Source organism: Symphalangus syndactylus, chromosome 5 (assembly GCF_028878055.3).
Source record: "Symphalangus syndactylus isolate Jambi chromosome 5, NHGRI_mSymSyn1-v2.1_pri, whole genome shotgun sequence".
Taxonomy (NCBI): domain Eukaryota; kingdom Metazoa; phylum Chordata; class Mammalia; order Primates; family Hylobatidae; genus Symphalangus; species Symphalangus syndactylus.
In genome coordinates this window covers 4,785,448-4,806,031 of record NC_072427.2, presented here as the reverse complement: position 1 = coordinate 4,806,031, position 20,584 = coordinate 4,785,448, and the positions used below count along the sequence as shown (strand labels likewise).

Below are 20,584 nucleotides of genomic sequence, written 5' to 3'. Positions count from 1 at the left end.
CTGGGTGTCCTGAGTGTTTACAGCAGGCCAGGTACTAGGGATTAACATAAAAACAACAAAACAAATCTCATTTAAACTTCACAAAAGCCTCAAGTGATCCTCTCACCTCAGCCTCCCGTTCACTGGGATTATAGTCATGAACCACCACAACACCTGGCTAAGTTATACCTTTTTAAGAATAGAATAATTTGTCTATTTATCTAAGTTTTGAAACTCACTGGCATTATAGTTTTTAATAGTATTTAAAAAAATTCTTTTTGTAAAAAAATCTGCAATACCATGTAGATATATTCCCTTCTTGGTTTTCTCTACTTCGTTCTGTCTCTTTCTAACTCTCTTTCTCTCTGTCTCTTCCTGTATTATGTGGGTGTTACATTGAGTAGAGGATTGCCTAGTTGTTCGTCTTTTCAAAGAACCAACTTCTAGCTTTGTCAGTCTTCCCTATTTTTTCTTTAGTTTTGGTGTCTTTGATTTTACTCTTTATCTGTCTACTTTATTTGAATTTATTGTGTTCTTTTTCTTACTTTCTATGTTTCCAACTTTCTATGTTAGAAAGTTAGATACTTATTTTTTTGGCTTTCTTTTCTCATATATGCATTTCCATTGAGGTACACATAAGATTTCACAACCACATGTTCAGTTTTTTCTTTTCTTTTTTTTCTTATTATACTTTAAGTTCTGGGGTACATGTGCACAACATGCAGGTTTGTTACATAGGTATACATGTGCCATGTTGGCTTGCTGCATCCATCAACTTATCATTTATATTAGGTATTTCTCCTAATGCTAGCCCTCCCCCAGCACCCAACCCCATGACAGGCCCCAGTGTGTGATGTTCCCCTCCCTGTGTCCAAGTGTTATCATCGTTCAACTCTCACTTATGAGTGAGAAGATGTGGTGTTTGGCTTTCTCTTCTTGTGTTACTTTGCTGAGAACGATGGTTTCCAGTTTCATCCATGTCCCTGCAAAGGACATGAACTCATCCTTTTTTATGGCTGCATAGTATTCCATGGTGTATATGTGCCACATCTTCTTTATCCAGTCTATCATTGATAGGCATTTGGGTTGGTTCCAAGACTTTGCTATTGTGAACAGTGCTGCAATAAACATATGTGTGCATGTGTCTTTATAGTAGAATGATTTATAATCCTTTGAATATATACCCAGTAATGGGATTGCCGGGTCAAATGGTATTTCTAGTTCTAGATCCTTGAGGAGTCACCACACTGTCTTCCATAATGGTTGAGCTAATTTACACTCCCATCAACATTGTAAAAGCGTTCCTATTTCTCCACATCCTCTCCAGCATCTGTTGTTTCCTGACTTTTTAATGATTGCCATTCTAGTTGGCATAAGATGGTATCTCATTGAACCACATGTTCAGTTTTAAGTGTTTTTTAAAATTTCTACAAATTCTTCATTAAAACACAAACTATTTTGAAGTTTTAAAATTTCCAAATGTATGGGAATTAAAAATATGTATCTTTTATAAACTTTTAAGTTGATAGTACTGTTGTCAGAGATTGAGTTCATATTCTTCGGAATGTGTTGAGATTTATATTCTTTTACCTGGTAAGTTTTTGTAATTGCTCCACGTGTGTTTAAAAAATGTATATTTTCTAATTGTTGGGAATAGAATTCCATATATTTAAATTAGATCATGATTGTTTATTTAGTAATTAACATTGCTCATGATTGTTCAAATCCATAGCATTTCTAGTTTTTTCTGCTTGACCTATAAGTGGTGTAAGAAATATATTTCAGTTTTCTCTTATATCAAAAAAATGTTATATTTGATCAATGTTTTCCTTACACATTTTGAGGCTCTTATATTAATTGTATACAAGTTTAGAATGTTACTGGTGAATTGAGTCTTTTGTCATTTACACTCATACTTTTTTACTTAATTTATTTATTATTTGAAATAAATACAGCCACGTTACTTTTCTTTTTGGTATATAATTTTCCTATTATTTTACTTTCAACCTTTGTATATCTTTATGTTTTTAAGTATGTGTCTTGTAAATAGCATATAGGTGGATCTTAAAGTCAATTTTGATATTATCTAAAAATATGTAAATATGTAAATCCCAGACAATAGTTTACTTTATTGAATTATTGTAACAGCTGCTGCTTGGTAGTGGCTGTGTTTAAGAGGGATCAACCATTTGGTTACATTTATTGATTGTAAAATTATTTTAAGCTAGATTAGAAAAATTAGTCAAATAGATTTTAAAGATGATTTGTTATTAAATATTGACTCTGTGTTCTGCATTGTGCCCCGCTGCTTGCTTGCCTTTACTGACCAGGTTATGGTGTTGTGTGGTGATGGTCCTGAGGCTGATGAATGCCAGCCCTTGGTAAGAGTTAATATGAAGCAATAATACCTGAGGAACGATGGTAACAATAAAAACAGAGGTAAAGATCAGAGGACCGTGAAAGAAGAGTATATGAGCTTCTTATTAAATATAGTCCAGGAACGATTTTACAGAAAATGTGTATTTATGTGAAAGCTTTGCGATGTCACAATCCTCTTATACTTTAATAATTAATATGTTATAACTTGACAGTGCTCACTAATGGAAAATTTCTGTAATCTAAGGGCCTGGGTTGGGGCCTTGTGGGGCTCAAAGCATCTAAAAAATCAAAATTGCTAAAGTTAAATTTAATTTTGTATTCTGTGGTTTCTCAGATAATTACTCTTTCTCCTTCCAGCTCTGCTTCCCAAGTATTTGAAAGTGCTGGATTTCTCAGTCAGTTACTCCTACTGATTTATTTTAAAGCAAAAATATTTCTGTACATTCATCCAAGACACCATTACACTTGATACCCAGCAGGTACTTTTCTTCAATTCTTTTGTCCTTTTTATTCCCTGGGCGAAAGTCAGTGTAGACTCTGAGGTATAATTCCCAGGAAAACCCAATCAAGAGAGGACAGGCTAGTCCCAAGACTCAGTACCATCATTTGGTCACTGATATTCAAGGTTGTTGATTAGAATCCTTTTTACTTGTGAAAAACAACATAAGACTCTTCGTTTTGGACAAGGTTACAACCTCAGTCAGAATGTGAAATTGTCATCTTCTGAACCTAGAAAAATGCTCCTACTTCATGTACTATCCTGTAAAATGTATGTAAAACAAATGTTTTACAGTTTAGCTGACCAGACATTAATCTAACCTACCTTGGATAGTTGATCTATCTCCGAGTATTGCTCAGTAAATATTTCCCTTCTTAATTTAATTTATAATTTAAATTCTTATTCAACAGGTTCACTGCAAATGTATTCTGGGCAAGGCAGGGAGGAGAGTATCAAAATGAACAGACTATGGCTGCTGCTGATGGTTTTGGGGAACTGTTTTTTGGGGAAGGTGACATTAAATTAGGTCTTGAATGAAGAGTGGGATTCCAAACAGAAGAACGTATTCCAGGAGGTGGAAGAAGCACCATAATATTTTTGTTCTTTCTATTCCTTGTTTCTTTCAACTCTTTTACTCTATATTTCCTTTTAGGTTTTCATGGTAGATAAATTCCCAAGTGATGTTATCAGTTTCTGTGTGTTATAAACTCCAATTTTTGTCATTTTTAGTTCTCAGCATTACTCAAACTACTTTTCTTTCTTTTTAGAAATTGTAACTGTCATATAATTGAAGCTTTTTATCTTTTCACAAAAGGAATCAACCCATCACCTGAGGAGAATAGATTAGATTCGTTGGCTTAACTCAGGTAAGAGACAGTTTTGGGTCTTGCAGCGCTTCTTTGCAAAGAGGACTAAAGGCATTTTCATCATTGAGTATGAATCATTTCAAGGCTCAGAGAAGTTTAATCTGTTGTTTTTTTGATGTGATACAGATGAAGAAGACAGTAAAATAGGGTAAACGTCAATTCTCATTTAAAAACATTACCACAGGGAGCTGAGATCAGGTATAGGCAACATTTTAGAATCTGAGTTCTGAGTTGTTGATGTCCCTTATTTTGGTGTGCAAGGAGGGCAGGGTGAGAGCTGGAGAGTTATAGCAGCCTGGAATAATCAGGAAGCATAGCACAGTTAGGGACATATATAACTAAAATAAAAATGTGATGAATCAAATGTACACAAACCCAGGTAACTGCATTGATTTCCTCCTATGACTTCATGTAGAACTGGCTCAATATTAAGTGGGCTAATTGAAAGTATCTGGAAAGAATAATTCTGAAGGCTAAGCACTTAGAGGAGACTAGATCTGTGAGAGGAAGTTGTAGTGGAAGTTACCAGACAGCCAAAGGGAAGTATGAAAGTAGTAGGTACCAGAAAAAGAGTGGATGATGGTATGGCAAGAGATGGTAGAGGAGCCGCAGATAAGGTGATAGACACTCAAGCCCCACTTTGCCTTTATTGAAATTTTGTTGAGTACTCGGATAGTAAAAGATACTTCTTCTGAAAACTATCTGCCCCTGAAAATAATCTTTGACTTTAGATTGTTGGTGATTTACAGAGTAGCATAGTGAAGAATGCTTGGAATCTGAAGTCAACTTGCTCTTTAATATTTTTCTCTAAAGAGAAATGCATGTGTACCGTAGAAAATTTATAAAATAAAGTAAGAAGAAGAGGAAAAAACACCCATAGTCCCTCCATAGAAAAATGGCAACTGTTAAAATTTTGACATTTCCTTCAGATACTCTTTTTTATTCATTTACATTTTTAAACAACAATTGCAAGAATTGGGTTTGAATTTGATACTTAGGTGTGCAAAATCAGGCAATCCATATAATCTCTTCAAGTCGTTATTTTCTAATCTGTAAAATGTGGATCATATTACATTTCCTACATTCTTCATGGACTATTTTATAACAAAAGATATGAAAGATTTTTAAATGCTATAAACTGTAAGGAAAAAAGCAAATCCATGCTATAAATTTTGGTATTTGTTTCCTGGAGGAAATGTTGATGAAAAGGATAAAAAGTAACAAGCAGCATTTATGGTAGGACAGAGCTTGAAGGCATTGACTCAGTTGTGGTTATGTGAGAGAATAGGAGCATTCTCAGTTCAGATGAGTTTTTAACTGATAGGGCTAATCATCAGGACTAATGATATTCTAACATAAAACATCTTGATTTCCAGAGGATATAGTACATCTATAATGCAATATTGTTTTCTAAAGCCCAATATGAGATCAGAATTAACAGAAGTATGACCTTCAAGATTCAGGAAATAATTGGAATATATTTGTAATTAGACAGACCCTTATTAATGTTTTATAAGCAAGATTTATTAGCATATTCCTTAATGTGCTAAGGTGCTAAATGATGTATAGACAGTGAAGAGAATCAGAGAAAAATGACCAACGTGTTTAAAAGGATTGAGAAAGGAGATGCCATTAGTAACAGAAAAATATTTATTATGGATATCATAAAATTAAGGAGAGGTAAATAGTTAAAAAATAACTCCATGACTGAGTCATTGACTAGTAAGTTTAGCTGATATCTTTTGGGGCATGATTTCACTTGTATGAAAGATCACTATCTGGTGAATAGTAGGAGTTTCTATCTCGACTGAGGATTTAGCAGAAGCAAATAATCCTAAATAATCATCCTTAGTAGATTATGTCTGAGGGTTTGGAAAGGAGTAAAGAGAACCATTTATGAAACACTCAAGAGAATGCCGAAGCAGATTGTGAACTTTATAATTTGCATATATTTAAAGTCACTTTGTGCACTGTGCATTTAGGTGTGATCTGTTCTTTGGCCTCTAAGCAATGATGACTCTGTCATTCTCTATGTGAATGACTCTAGTTAGAATTCTTATTTGAAGAGGTATCCTCTTTAGATTCAGCCTGTAGAATAGACATCACCTATAGGGGAAGATGATAAAAGTTTTGCATATCTCACTATCTACATGATTTGTTAGACAGTAGGAAAGGGTGAACAGTGTGAAATAATGCAGAGAGATCATGAGGATGAAGATTTAGCTACTCTAAGGTATTTGGTGGCTATCATGAGACCAGTTTTAGGAAAGTGGAGGCAAGGGGGTCATTGATGGGCAGTGGAGCAGATAGCATTAGGAGGAATAAATATTTCTGAACAGTAGGAGCATAAAGGGAGATTATACTAGCAATATGGTATAAAGCCAAATTACAGCAGTAGATTCTAGATTAGGAATTGGTATTTTCAGAGGTAATGAGACCCACTGGACAGTTTTTGGCAGTGCTAGTTATATAATCAAAGTGCTACTTAGGAGAAGTAATCTCATGGCCATATTTAGGAGAAATGAGGAGAGGTCAGTTGTCCTGAATTATAGAATTTCAGTGGTTAGTGAAAACAAATGAGAGATTTGAGAGGAGCAGGACAGATGAGAGGCTTGTGATAATATAGTAGACCTTGAGGAAAAGCTGCACTGGGGATTAGAGAGGTAGTTTTGGGTTTTGTTGTAGTCATGTAAAATTTCACATGCAGGTAATATATAAACATCTAGGTATAGTGCTTAGTAGGCTGAGGGAAATATGGCTGTATTGCTTAGGAAAGAATTAGGAGATGAATGGCTGGGCGTGGTGGCTCACGCCTGTAATCCCAGCACTTTGGGAGGCCAAGGCGGGCGGATCACGAGGTCAGGAGATCGAGACCATCCTGGCTAACACGGTGAAACCCCGTCCCTACTAAGAATACAGAAAATTATCCGGGTGTGGTGGCGGGCGCCTGTAGTCCCAGCTACTCGGGAGGCTGAGGCAGGAGAATGGCGTGAACCCGGGAGGCAGAGCTTGCAGTGAGCCGAGATCGCGCCACTGCACTCCAGCCTGGGGGACAGAGCGAGACTCCATCTTAAAAAAAAAAAAAAATTAGGAGATTAATGATACACTTACTCAGATTCAACTAGAAGTTATATGCTAGCAATACTACTAGTTCTTTCCATATATATTGCCTTTCACATAGTGGTCAAGTTTTAGGGGGAGGGTATGATACGACGAAACAGAAAGCCCATTAGAGGAGGAGAACGAGGCAAGATCTTAAATAACGCTCTTATTTATGTAGTGAAGGAATGATGAAAAACTAGGGAATGACAAAAGGAGAAGTTTGAGAGTTAAGTGGACTACCAGGCAAATTTAGTGCCACTCAGGATGTTTATAATAGTATCATTGCAGCTAACAGTATTGAGTTCTTGCTGTGTCAAAAACTGTTCTAAGCTCTTTACCCATAGCAAATTGTGAGGCCAGAACTATTATTACTCAGTTTGATAGTATTTTAGATACAATGAGATAGATAAGTTGTCCAAGGTTAGGGAAAAATGGGAAGGTAAGTGGTTAAGTCATATTTAAACACAGGAGTTTGACCTGCTGTTCATTTTTAACAAATATATTACCTCTGTCTGCCCAGATTATTAAACATAAGGAGGAAGCCGGGTGCGGTGGCTCACGCTTGTAATCCCAGCACTTTGGGAGGCCGAGGCGGGTGGATCATGAGGTCAGGAGATCGAGACCACGGTGAAACCCCGTCTCTACTAAAAGTACAAAAAAATTATCCGGGTGTGGTGGCGGGCGCCTGTAGTCCCAGCTACTCAGGAGGCTGAGGCGGGAGAATGGCGTGAACCCGGGAGGCAGAGCTTGCAGTGAGCCGAGATCGCGCCACTGCACTCCAGCCTGGGCGACAGAGCGAGACTCCGTCTAAAAAAAAAAAAAATAAAAATAAGGAGGAAAACACATAGGTTTAAATAAACTATCTAATATCCTAAATTGAGATTTGAAAAGACTAACATGATTGAATTTTTATTGTAAATTGTCATTCTCTATTATCTTGTAGAGAAAATTTTACTTGTCTTCAAGGTCAGTCTGTATTGTGATGGAAAATATTTGAGATGAGATCAATTTTAAGTTTGGATCCTTAAAAAAATATCAAATTCTCACCAGCTTTTCTTTAAGTGCTTCATCACAAGCAATAAGTAAGAATATTGTCATTGAGAATTAGTTTGCTTCAAACCCAATACAATGGTATTTATTTATTTCAAAGGTTTTAAGGCACTTTTGTAGAACTCAAGTAATTATTACAACTACACATCAAGGAGTCTGCCACTGTATTTTAGATGGCATTTACATCTCTGGAGCGATTAGAGTGTTCAAAATAACAGACTAAGCTGGATATATTGAATAGTTGTTGAAATCAGGTAGTTGGTATAGATTTCTGAATGTTCTTCTCAAATCCTATGATTTATATGCATAAAGCATATATTAAATATATGTAGTATTAGGCTGATCTTTGATACAGGGCTGCTGGTAGAAGCAGGTACTTATTTTAATAAAACATAAGAATAGATGTGAAGAGACTCAAGTGCGACGTAGACAAGATTCTTTTGAGCAGAGCAATTCAGAAGATGGATTTAAGACAGTATGATTTCTCTTTTTTCTTTTTTTTTGAGATGAGGTCTCTCTGTGTTGCCCAGGCTAGAGTGCAGTGGCTATTTACAGGTGTGATCATAGCACACTACAGCCTTGAATTCCTAGGCTCAAGTGATTCTCCTGCCTCAGCCTACCTACTAGCTGAGATTACAGGCATGTGCCACTGTGCTTGGCTTAGATGATTTTTTTTAAGTTTAGTTATTTTAGAAACAGCATCTAGCTCTGTTGCCCAGGCGGGGGCAGCCTTGCACTCCTGGACTCAAGTGACTCTCCCACCCTACCTCCCCAGTAGCTGGGACTACGGGCATGCATCATCATGCCTGGTTAATCTTTTTATTTTTTGTAGAGGTGGGGTCTCACTATGTTGCCCATACTGGTCTCAAACTCCTGGGCTCAAGCAATCCTCCTGCCTTGGACTCTCAAAGTGCTGGGATTATAGGCATGAGCTACTGCACCTGGCCAGATGATTATTTCTGAAATCCAAATTTGAGGCTGGAAGATTAGGTGCAATGTTTATCTTAAAGCCCATAGGATAAAGATAAGAGATGAAAATGATGAAAGAAAACAAATGAGGAAAGAGAGATACAGGAGGTATGAAAATCAATATGTAAAACTGGTAGTAATTCCAGAAGGATAAAAAAGAATTGACTTAATTGAAGTGGAGAGAGGAGAAAAGTAAACCGGGGAGAAAAGTATTTTAAAGGTGTCATCATCGTTGGTGTTGGAGGAAAGTAGAAAGGAAACAGAATATGTTGGTGAGGAAAATAGTTGATGTATTTTAAAATAAGAGTGGAGCATTGTGTCACTAGAAAAGGGATAGTAACCATTAACAGAATAGGAAAGTATAATAGTACTTCCAAGTTAATCAGGAGGTAATGAAATGAATATAGTTTTAATCAAACCAACAAAAATTAAAAAATGAAATAAGTTATCTCTTTTTGCTGATGACATGATTGTCAAGCTAGAAAACCCAAGACATTTGAGTAAAAAACTACAAAGTGTAGTAAGGTGGCTACATATATACAAAATAAGTAACTTTTACAACAAAAATAAATAACTTTTCCCAATGTTTGCACTTTTCATTCTGTGGCATTTTTTTCCATGTAGAAATGAGGAAGCACAAGTCTCTCTACAATCTGATTTATCTCTCTTTAAGTTTGTAGATGAATTTGTTTACATTTTCTCTTCTTGACTATATGCTAAATCCCAAACTAAATTTGAGCCTACATGATTAAAGAATACCAAATATCTAGGTGTGCAAAAAATTCTGGGGCTGGCTCTGCATGAATCTTGTACTATGTAAATTCTAGTAATCTTGGGGAGAATAATAGACATTTGTGTCATTATTACATAGCCAGAATGTCAATTTCAACTTAAAAATTATGTTTTTCTTCCTCTTTCTTTCTTCAGGTAACTTTAGGGTCAGCCTTGCACATGAAGTTGATGAGTGGAGAAAAATCACTCAGTTTTGTCTGAATTATTCTTGCTGGGACTCACGAGTTCTTGGGAGATTCAGATTTTCCTTTTTCTGTTTTTCACAGTATTTTATGTAGCAAGTATGCTGGGAAACATTCTCATTATGCTTACTATAATCTCAGACCATCACTTACATTCCCCGATGTACTTTCTGTTGGCAAATCTCTCCTGCATTGATACAGGTGTTTCCAGCATTGCAACCCCAAAGATGATTTATGACCTTTTCAGAAAACGTAAAGTCATCTCCTTGAAAGGATGCATTGCTCAGATGTTCTTTATTCACACTGTTGGTGGTACAGAGATGGTGCTGCTCATAGTCATGGCCTGTGATCGGTATATTGCTATCTGTAAGCCCCTCCACTACCTGAACATCATGAGCCTAAGAATGTGCATTTCTTTTGTGGCCATTGCTTGGACCATTGGACTCATCCATTCTGTGGCCCAACTGGCTTTTGTTGTAAACTTACCCTTCTGTGGCCCCAACAAAATTGATAGTTTTTACTGTGATTTTCTTCGGTTTATCAAACCTGCGTGTACAGACACATACAGACTGGAGTTTCCAGTCACTGCCAACAGTGGTTTAATCTCCACGGGCACTTTCTTCATCTTGATTGTGTCCTACATCTTTATTCTGGTCACAGTTCATAAACACTCTTCAGGAGGTTCATCCAAGGCCCTGTCCACTCTCATAGCTCACATCACTGTTGTGGCTTTCTTCTTTGGTCCTTGCATTATTTGCTATGTGTGGCCATTTCCTACCTTACCTATAGATAAATTTTTAGCTATCTTTAGTGTCGTTATTACTCCTTTTATGAATCCTGTCATCTATACATTTAGAAATAAGGACATGAAGGTGGCAATGGAGAGACTATTTCTTAGGGCTTTAAGTATCAGGCAGAATTCTTTTTCACCCAGTCCAAGAAATTCAGATTCATCTTGATTGTTCTTGGAAATTAATCTCTTTGATGGAACGTTTCACAAATCATTTTAGTTGAGTTAGTGTTTTCAGTATCTACTGTGAAATCTCTCCTCAAGGATTCTGTTCTGATCTGGTCAGTTCTTCGTAGGAAACCTTGTTTTAAGAATCCTGAAAGTATCGGTGAGGAATGAATTCACTCTTGGAATGTAGCATCCTTGTTTATTTTTGAAGATGTTGTTGATGGCGATTGCTAAAATCTCACAAACTGGGCACATTTCCCATTAATACCAAATTTTGGACACTGTTCTCCATGGCATGGATTCTCAAAGGCTTATCTCTTCTAATTCACATGTGTACCTATATTCATGTCTTTGGAGTTTCTCAGTGTCTATATACTGAGGAAAAAACAAAATGAAGATAATTGCTTAGACAGCTTTTAGCATTTGAGGCTTTTACCATCTTAATTTGTTCACCACCACACAGATTTAGTTAACACTAAGATTTTTAGATTTAGTTATAATTCGAAGGTAAAATTTGAGGAAAATCATAGAGCGACAACTCAGGAAACTTTAATATTATTAACCAAGAAAACGTTTTGAGACCAGAAGATGTAAATTCCTATACCACACAATGTGCATAATTATTTTTTCCCAATTATTTTATAACCAATAGTTATTTTTATATTGAAAAGTATATAAATATTAAATGATTATGAATGGATTAAATATTTTGGAGATGAAAAGAAGAAACACTGATTTACTAATAAATAAAAATGCAAAATATTTCCATTTTGTGTGAACCAGATTCATAACTAAATAAAAAGCAAATGATACATATGATTGTGCCACTGCACTCCAGCTTAGGCGATAGAGTGAGACCTTGTCTTAAAGAAAAGCAAAAACAAAGTGTAGAAATTACAAAATATATTACAAAACTGTCTATAAATGAAGAGACATACAGCTATAATGAAGAAATACATTAAACTTTCCACAAGATAAAACTTATTTTATATAATTATTCAAAAAGTGTACTACTCAAAAATAGTATACATAATTGCTCAAAGAGAGTATTTCAGTGCTTCTCTGGGTTACCAAATGAGTAGGAGCAGCTGTCATGTGAACCTACTATTACTCAAGCGTGGATTAAACAACCTGTTAGGAAACTGGCCTGCTCTTCATCAGCTCCAGGATGACCTGCAGTGATAAATCCTTGTAGCAGCAGCAATAGGCTGTTAGTAAGAAATTGGAAGCATAATGTTCAAGGCTGAAATGAATATTTCTGACAAATCTTCACCCTCTCCTCCACCCAAATTTGCCACTGAATCTTAGCTATAAGATGAAACCCTCTTGAACTTGAGAAAAGATGTCTTGGCATTCCTGTTTTGTACCCCTTGATTTTATGCATTGAAAACTTTCATCCTAAGTGTTGCATGTGTCTGAAGTATCTTCCCATATTTCCAACACTAGTCCTGGTTTGTTTCGTGAACTCCAGACACCATAACTTGAAAGAGCAATTCCATATATAACTTTTAGGAGACTCGTCACCTTCCCCATAGAAACGGGTTTTCTGCATTCTCACCTAGATGGGTGATACCACCCAATTTTTTAAAGCTAGAATCTTGGGGACACAGAGATTTTATTCCAATCTACTAGAATCTTGTCTTTTTTTTAATATTGCTTGCGTTTGTCCCTTTCTCTTTCTTTTCAGTGTCATTTCCTTGGCCCAGGATCTCTTATTCCTCACCTCCTAATCAGTCTCTGGGCATGGAGCCTCCCCTTCCTCTCAGAATCTCTCCACCAAAGCCACCAGAGGGATTTTCTGTAATGTGAATCTGATAATATGACTGTGCTCAGAAACCACCTACCATATAGGGTTGGAATTCTTTTACCTCTCTAGTTTGAAGAGTAAAAATAAATAAATAAAAAGCTTACAGAATAATAATATAAAGGAACAACATTTTTGTAGAGCTATGCAATGTGTTTGTGCTGTTATTACAAGAGTCAAAAAGTTGAAAAGAAATGGAAAAGTTTGTGAAGTAAAAAGTTACAGTGAGCTGAAATTAATTTATTATTGAAGAAATAAAAATATTTAAAAAATAAATTTAGTGTAGCCTAAGTGTACAATGTTTATAAAATATGCAATAGTGTATTCTAATGTCTTGAGTTTTCACTTTCACTTACCGCTTGGTCAGTGGTATACCCAGAACAATTTCCAGCTCTGTGAGCTCCATTCATGGTACCTTGTATTCTAAATTTTTATGGTGTTTTTCTATGTTTAGACACACAAATGCTTAACAGTTGCCTACAATATTCAGTACAGTAACATGCTATACAGGTTTGTGGCTTAGGAGCAATAGGCCCTAATGTATAGCTTAGGTGTGCAGTAGGCTATAGCATCTAGTTTTTGTAAGTGCAGTCTATGATGTTCACACAATGACAAATTTGCTTAATGATGCATTTCTCAGAATGCATCCCCCTTGTTATGCAACACGTGACTGTACTTTAGATTGTTTATAGTGCTTAATACAATGTAAGTGCTCTGTAAATAGTTGTTAAACTATTGTTTTTTAAAATTTTGTATTACTCTTTATTGTTGTATTGTTATTTTTTGCTGTTTTTCTTTCTGAATATTTTTGATTTGAGGTTGGTTGAATTTACAGATGTGGAATCCATGGATAAAGAAGAAGGACTGTACTTTGGATTCAATTTGCAAATTTCTTTCTTTCTTTCTTTCTTTCTTTCTTTCTTTCTTTCTTTCTTTCTTTCTTTTTTTTTTTTTTTTCAGGGTTTCACTGTGGTCTCGATCTCCTGACGTCGTGATCTGCCCGTCTCAGCCTCTGTTTTTCCTTTTCCTTTTTTTTTTTTTGAGACCGAGTCTCGCTCTGTCACCCAGGCTGGAGTGCAGTGGCGCAATCTCTGCTCACTTCAAACTCCGCCTCCCGGGTTCACACCATTCTCCCGCCTCAGCCTCCCGAGTAGCTGGGACTACAGGTGCTGCCACCACGCCCGGCTAATTTTTTGTATTTTTAGTAGAGACGGGGTTTCACCCTGTTAGCCAGGATGGTCTCGATCTCCTGACCTCGTGATCTGCCCGCCTCAGCCTCCCAAAGTGCTGGGATTACGGGCATGCGCCACCGCGACTGGCTTCAATCTGCAAACATTTTTCTGAAAATTTTGGCATATTTGTTCATGAGAGATATCGGTCTGTATTTTTCTTGTAATATCTTTGTTTGGTTTCAGTACCAAGGTAGTGCTGGCCTTATAAGAATGAGTTAGGATGTATTTCTATCTTTTGGAAGAGATTGTAGAGCATTGGTATAATTTCTTCCTTAATTGTTTGGTAGAACTTACCGGTGAGTCTGTCTGGATCTGAAACTTTTCGATTTGGAAGATTATTAATTATTAATTGAATTTCTTTTTTTTTATTTGTATAAATTTAAGGGGTACAAGTGCAGTTTTGTTACATGGACATATTGTGTGGTGGTGAATTCTGAGCTTTTAGAGTGACCATCACCTGAATGATATACATTGTACCCATTAAGTAATTTCTCATCCGTCACCCCACTTCCACTATCCCATCCTTCCAAGTCTCTGTTGTCTATTTATTGCACACTCTATATTGTGTACACCTTATTTATTTCCCACTTTTAAGTGAGAACATGTGGTATTTGATTTTCTGTTTCTCAGTTGTTTCACTTAAGATAATGGTCTCCAGCTCCAGCTCCATACAAATTGCTGCAAAAGATGTGATTTCATTATTTTTTAAGGCTGAATAGTATTCCATTGTGTGTGCATGTGTGTGAGTTTATATATATATATGTGTATGTATATATATTCCCACCTAATAAACCCATAAAAAGTGGGCAAAAAACATGAATAGACATTAAAAAAAACCATACAAATGGTCAAGAAGCATATGAAAAATCCTCAACATCACTAATCATTAGACAAATGCAAATTAAAACCACCATTGTCATCTTACTCCAGTGAGAATGGCTATTACTAAAAAGTTAAAAAATAGCAGATATTGGAGAGGATGTGGAGAAAAGGGGAAGCACATATGCTATTGATGGGAATGTAAATTAGTACAAGCTCTATGGAAAACATATGCAGAGATGTCAAAGAACTAAAAATAGAAGGATCATTTGATCCAGCAATCCCACTATTGGGTAACTACTCAAAGGAAAAGAAATCATTGTATCAAAAAGATAACTGCACTTGCATGTTGATCACAGCACTATTCTCAATAGCAAAAACGCACAATCAACCTAAGTGTCCATCATGGATGATTGGATAAAAAATGTGATTCAATGTCTTTAATAGATATAGAAGTATTCGGATTCTTGTGTGAGTTTTTGTAGATTGTGTCTTTGAAGGAATTGGTTCATTTCATCCAGGTTATCAAATTTGTGGGCATAGAGTTATTTATAGTATTTCTTTATTTTTTTTAATGTCTGCAGGATCTGTAGTTTTTTTTTCATTTCTGATATTATTAATTTCTGTCCTTTCTCTCTTTCTTTTTTTTAGTTAACATAGCTTAGAGGCTTTTTGATTTTATTGGTGCTTAAAAAACCCAGCTTTTGGTTTTGTTGGTTTTTTTCATTTTAAAGAATAGTATTTTATTGAATAAGTTTTATTCACAGAAAAATAAGCTTTAATCTACAATGAATGCTAGATTATACAGCAGAAAGCAATTTCTTTAGTTTCCCACACTGATAGAAAGCTTTTCACTAAGTAAAAACAGCCATAAAATTATATTCACAAATATAGTATTCTGTCTCCAAACATTTCACATGATTATTCACAATACTAACACAATGACATGAGAATCAGTCATTCAGTCAGGTTAAAGTGTAACAGTAATGAAAAAAATGCAAAAATCTAACAAATTACATTAAAACCTTTGTTACATCAAATCAAAGATGCAAATTTCTTACCAAATACAGAAAAATTATAAAATATGTAGTAATTTATTACATTATGATACAGAATACGAAAGTAGTAAACTCCAAAAAAACTATAGGCATATCTGCAAACTTCGGATTTCAAAACAGAATCTTACCACGCAAACATTAATGTAGCATTTATCTATTTTTTTTTTTGTTTGTTTTTGAGACAGAGTCTCACTCTATCACACAGGCTGGAGTGTGGTGGCGTGATCTTGGTTCACTGCAACCTCCGCCTCCCAGGTTCAAGCGACTGTCCTGCCTCAGTCTCTTGAGTAGATGGGACAACAGGCATGCGCCACCTCGCCCAGCTATTTTTGTAGTTTTGCAGAATCGGGGTTTCACCATGTTGGGCAGGCTGCTCTCGAACTCCTGATCTCAGGTGATCCACCTGCCTCGGCCTCCCAAAGTGCTGGGATGGCAGGCGTGAGCCACCGCGCCCGGCGCATTTGTCTAATTTGAGGGTACAATTTTCCCTTGATTTTCTGTATTGGTGTCCTGTTTTGAATTTTATTAATTTCCACTCTAATTTTTGTTATTTCCTTTTTCTGCTTACTTTGTATTTAATCTACTCATCTTCTAGTGTCCTAAATTGGAGCTTGGATTATTTATTTTAAAGCTTCTTTTTCTACTATAAGCGTGAAGACCAACACATTTCCCCCTAAGCCTGGCTTTTGCCACAACCCACAGATTTTAATACATTGTATTTTCATTGTCATTTAGTTTAAAATATTTTTCAGTTTCTCTTGAGATTTCTCCTTTGACTCTTTTGTTGTTTAGAAGTGTGTGTTTAATCTCCAAGTGTTTTAGAATTTCCAGCTATCTTTCTTTTATTGATTTCTAATTTAATTCTATTTTGAACTGAAAGCTTGCTGTCAATTTTGAAAGATCTTTGCTGTGTAAATAATTTTTAGTTGACACATTTTTCTTTCTTTACAATATTGTTAGGGTGCGTCTCCACTGTCTTCTGTCTGGATTTTGAGTTAGAGTTGGAAATATTTTCTCTACTTGCAGATTATAGAGGAATTTGCTTACGTTTCTTCTAATTCCTGTTTGTTATTTACAAAGTCGTTAGACTTCTGCATCCTTTGGAATTTATTTTGGTGTAGTGCCAGGAGTTGGTCTAATATAACATTTTCTACACATAGTTCTCTAGCATCCTCAAGTCATTTATTAAAATGTCCATATCAACTGATATAAGAGGTTGTCTTTATTGAATACTGAATTTCCAGTGGCAATTTGGGGTGTTTCTACATTTTCTATTTGGTCCCAGTAATCCATTTGTTTATTCCTGTAATTTTAAAAGACATTATAGGAGTCTTTAAAATACTTTATTATCTGTTGAGGCTTCCTTCCTCCTCTTCCTCCCCATCGATTTCCCTTTTCAGGTTTTCACAGCTCTTACTTGTTCTTTCAAATGAAATTTATAATCAATTTAGTGCCTCAAAGAAACTTGATGATACTTTAATGGAATGGTGCTAAGTTTAGAGATTAACCCTCGGAAAATTCACACTTTTGTATTTTTCTTTTAATTCTTGCTTTTTTGTGTGTATTTTTTCCAAAATGTTTCCCATTTTAAAATTTTATGCTTAAATCTGGGACTTTTCTGGAGTCTACTTCCATCCCTAACTGGCCTCCAAATGTTTGGAGAAAATATTAAATTCAAATACTAGTGCTCTGGCACTAACTAGAGAGGATGACATCATAAAATAAGCTCTTTGGAGTATTCATTTTTTGTATTTTTAAAATAAAAATTTTTAGATAAAAATTTTCTATTCAAAAATTGTAAGAGGTTATTCAGATATCCAATTCCTTTTCCCAGAGGTAAGCATTGTAATTTTTTCTTTTTTATTCTTTATATTTGATTGCTTTCACATATATAAAATATTATGTTTTGTCCTTTCATTTTAAAAAATATAAATGATTTCCTACTATTCTGAGGCATTTCATATCTGTACAAAGAGAGCTTTCCCTAGCTTTTCTTGTTGTTTCAAATTATTCTGTTATATATTCTATAATTTGTTTAGCTACTTCTTCATTGATGAACATTTTCTCCAATCTTGTATAATTACAAATATCTTAAAAATTAATATTTTGTCTAACAAAACGCATATGAAGTCACTAACACCATCTGATACACAGTCCATTTTCAAGTTTTCACAGGATATTTTTATAGCTTTTATTTTTACCTTTGATATATCTATGAACAGTTATTTCATGTTTTGTATTTCTTCCCCTCTATTCCTCTTTTTAAACTAAATTCAAGTTTTCTTGGATTGTGATTAGAGTGTGTTATTTGTACGATTTCCAATTTTTGAGATTTCCTGTGGTATAATATATAGTCACATATATGGTCTCTGTGGATACTTGAAAAAAAGGAATAATCTGTTTTACAGAGTATGAAGTTACTTAGATCTCCATTATTACTTATGTTCTTTAGGCCTTTTATATTAGCCTTATGTTTTTGATCTCTTTTTCCCACCATTTACAATTCATTTTTAGCTTTCTCTGTTGGCTTGCCAGGATTCTGGGTGACAATTCCTTTGGATAAATGAACTGACATTGGTGATCCCAAGTCTCCACAGTATCATTTGGCAGTACTCCCTGTGTGCCAATTAGCCATATCTTTCACAGTTATAGCATTTTTATAGTTTGTGCGTGAAGCAGTGGTAGTTGTAACCACAGTTGAATGTGGTTAAATCTTTGTAAATAGACACACCTTTGGTCTTTAAGTAAGCACACTGGTGGCAAATATAGAAATGGCCTAGGGGTATTGGCTTATAGCGCTCAAGTCCTCAAGGGTCAGTATTGAATAGATGTTTCTGATGACAGGTTTGTTTTGTATAGAAATTAATTAAATGTACCTTTTACAAAGGAAGCAGCTTCAGATGGGCTTAATGAGCAAGAATCAATACAAATGAGAAGAAAAAGGACATCAAATCAGAATCTAAAATTACTTTTATTTCTTTTTTAAAAAAAACCTCATTGCTATCTAAAGTTGCAATCCAAAAAAGGCAGTTAGCACGGCTAGGAGGCAAGCTTGCAAGTGGGAATAGAATCTGATTTGCTCCAGTTCTGGGCTTTACTTTATTTCTGGACATGCAGACAGAACACCTTTATTTTCTTCATTCATTAGATTATAGGAGAAACTGAGTCGTTATGGAAAGCTGAAGGATTTTATGTGGATCAAGATAGTGGCAGTCTGGGAACTCAACTAGGATGCTCTGAGCTGCAGGTATTATGCAAATTCACCTTCTGCTACTATGTTTATTAAAAAAGCCGGGATAGATTATGGATGCATTTGAAGTAGCTGAAGAAACGTAGATGCCCTGAATACTTAAGGACAAAGCTATCTCCTTCTCTTTCACTTAGATCTGCCTAGGGTGCTGAGGATAGAACATGGGACATTCAGAAATGGACGGATATATCATACAATCAGAAAGTCATCAAGAAGAAGCAGTTTTCTCTCCATTCTGGCTGAGAGGTAGACCAGAGTATCAATCTCATTTCTACCTCTTATTGTTCTACCTTGTTGCTTCTCCATTCTTGGTCTTGATTTCCCTAAATGTAAAAAGGATCCAATAGTTTCTGTAGATATCAAACAAGATAGCGTATGTGAAGCAGCAATTGTTGTGTCTTGCACATGGTGGCCACTGTTGTCATTTTACCTTGGTTACCATTATTTCCACAGAAAGGTCATCAAACAAGGCTCCAGACTGGGAGTATTCCCTGATAGTGTCTAAGTAATTCTTGAAGCTCAGACATGAAGCTGTATATTGAAATAAATTAGATCCATCTCTTCAAGTGCAGCATAGATTCTGTTTCCGTTCTGAAGACAGCTCTGATCACCCTGGCCCATGAGTATCTTTTCTACTTCAAAAATTTTAGGGTCATATTATATTAGAAATTTTTATACATTTCTTGTTGTTTATATTTTTTGTGTGTGCTCAGATGTAAAATCCTTAACAGTAGTCAATATTTTAAACCTTCTATAAGTAAATAGTGTCCATTGTGCACAGGAGGCATCTAGTAAATGTTTATTGATAAAGGGCAAAATAAATGATGCAGCAGATTTATATCTGCTGTTTAGCAGATCATAGATTTATATAACATGCTAATTGAGTCATAAAGGGAATTAGATAAGAGGGAGATTACGTGAAGGAGAGTCTTGTATGGGATATGGGACTTATAACCAACCACAAACAAGAGAAAGAAATGGTGAATATGGGAGCTACTCAATGCAGAAAATACCATCATTATGGTAAACTTTATTACATATTGGGATAGCATACGATTATAAAATAATAGAAATGACAGACTTGGAAGGATTGTCTCCACCCCTTTATTTTATAAATAATACAACTGAGTTGAAAAAGTGTGTCAAGTGTAGAGGGAATGGGAGGAAGAACGTGGTCAAATTTCCATGACTTAGGGCTAGGACTTGATCATACTTTTCTGATTCCAAGTGCAATGTCTTTCCACCATTCCATGAACCATGAAAAGTTAGCATGGCCAATGAATTTTAGATATCAGTTATGTGGAATTGTTTTGGCTATGTTGCATGAGCTCTATTCATGTGTAGATCCTGCAGCATACATCTCTTTCCTGGCCTTGTCCTTCTCCACCATATGCTGTCACAGCTCAGGCTTTGTGATCACCTCCACTCCCTGGGCTGGGCTACAAAAGTGGGATGATTTTAGGGTTTCTATATTATTTTCTCTCCTTATGAGGGAAAGGTGAATATATTCTGATAAAACTGCAATAGCATGAGGCTGAACATGAGAGAGTATGAATAACGGTAATATATTGCACATAGGAGAAATAAAAAAGGTAAGAAAAATAAAGGTCATCAGAAATTGCTTGAGGTTTGGGGAGCACTATGG

General features: G+C 35.5%; 1 protein-coding gene across 1 annotated transcript; it reads left to right on the top strand.

The window, feature by feature from the left end:
• Positions 1–2,328: 2,328 nt before the first annotated feature.
• Positions 2,329–10,777, top strand: LOC129481983 (olfactory receptor 4F3/4F16/4F29-like). Its single transcript, XM_055277039.2, has 3 exons — positions 2,329–2,360; positions 3,268–3,368; positions 9,810–10,777. Exons 1-3 carry the CDS (start codon positions 2,329–2,331, stop codon positions 10,775–10,777), a joined length of 1,101 nt encoding a protein of 366 aa, XP_055133014.2.
• The last annotated feature ends 9,807 nt before the right edge of the window (positions 10,778–20,584 follow it).

Bases quoted from the DNA above. Each gene is read 5' to 3' on its own strand.
- LOC129481983 (XM_055277039.2), top strand. From the start codon at position 2,329: ATGGTCCTGAGGCTGATGAATGCCAGCCCTTG. The intron at 2,361-3,267 runs GTAAGAGTTAAT...CTTATTCAACAG, and splicing joins CTGATGAATGCCAGCCCTTG to GTTCACTGCAAATGTATTCT. The intron at 3,369-9,809 runs GTGACATTAAAT...GAAGTTGATGAG, and splicing joins GGAACTGTTTTTTGGGGAAG to TGGAGAAAAATCACTCAGTT.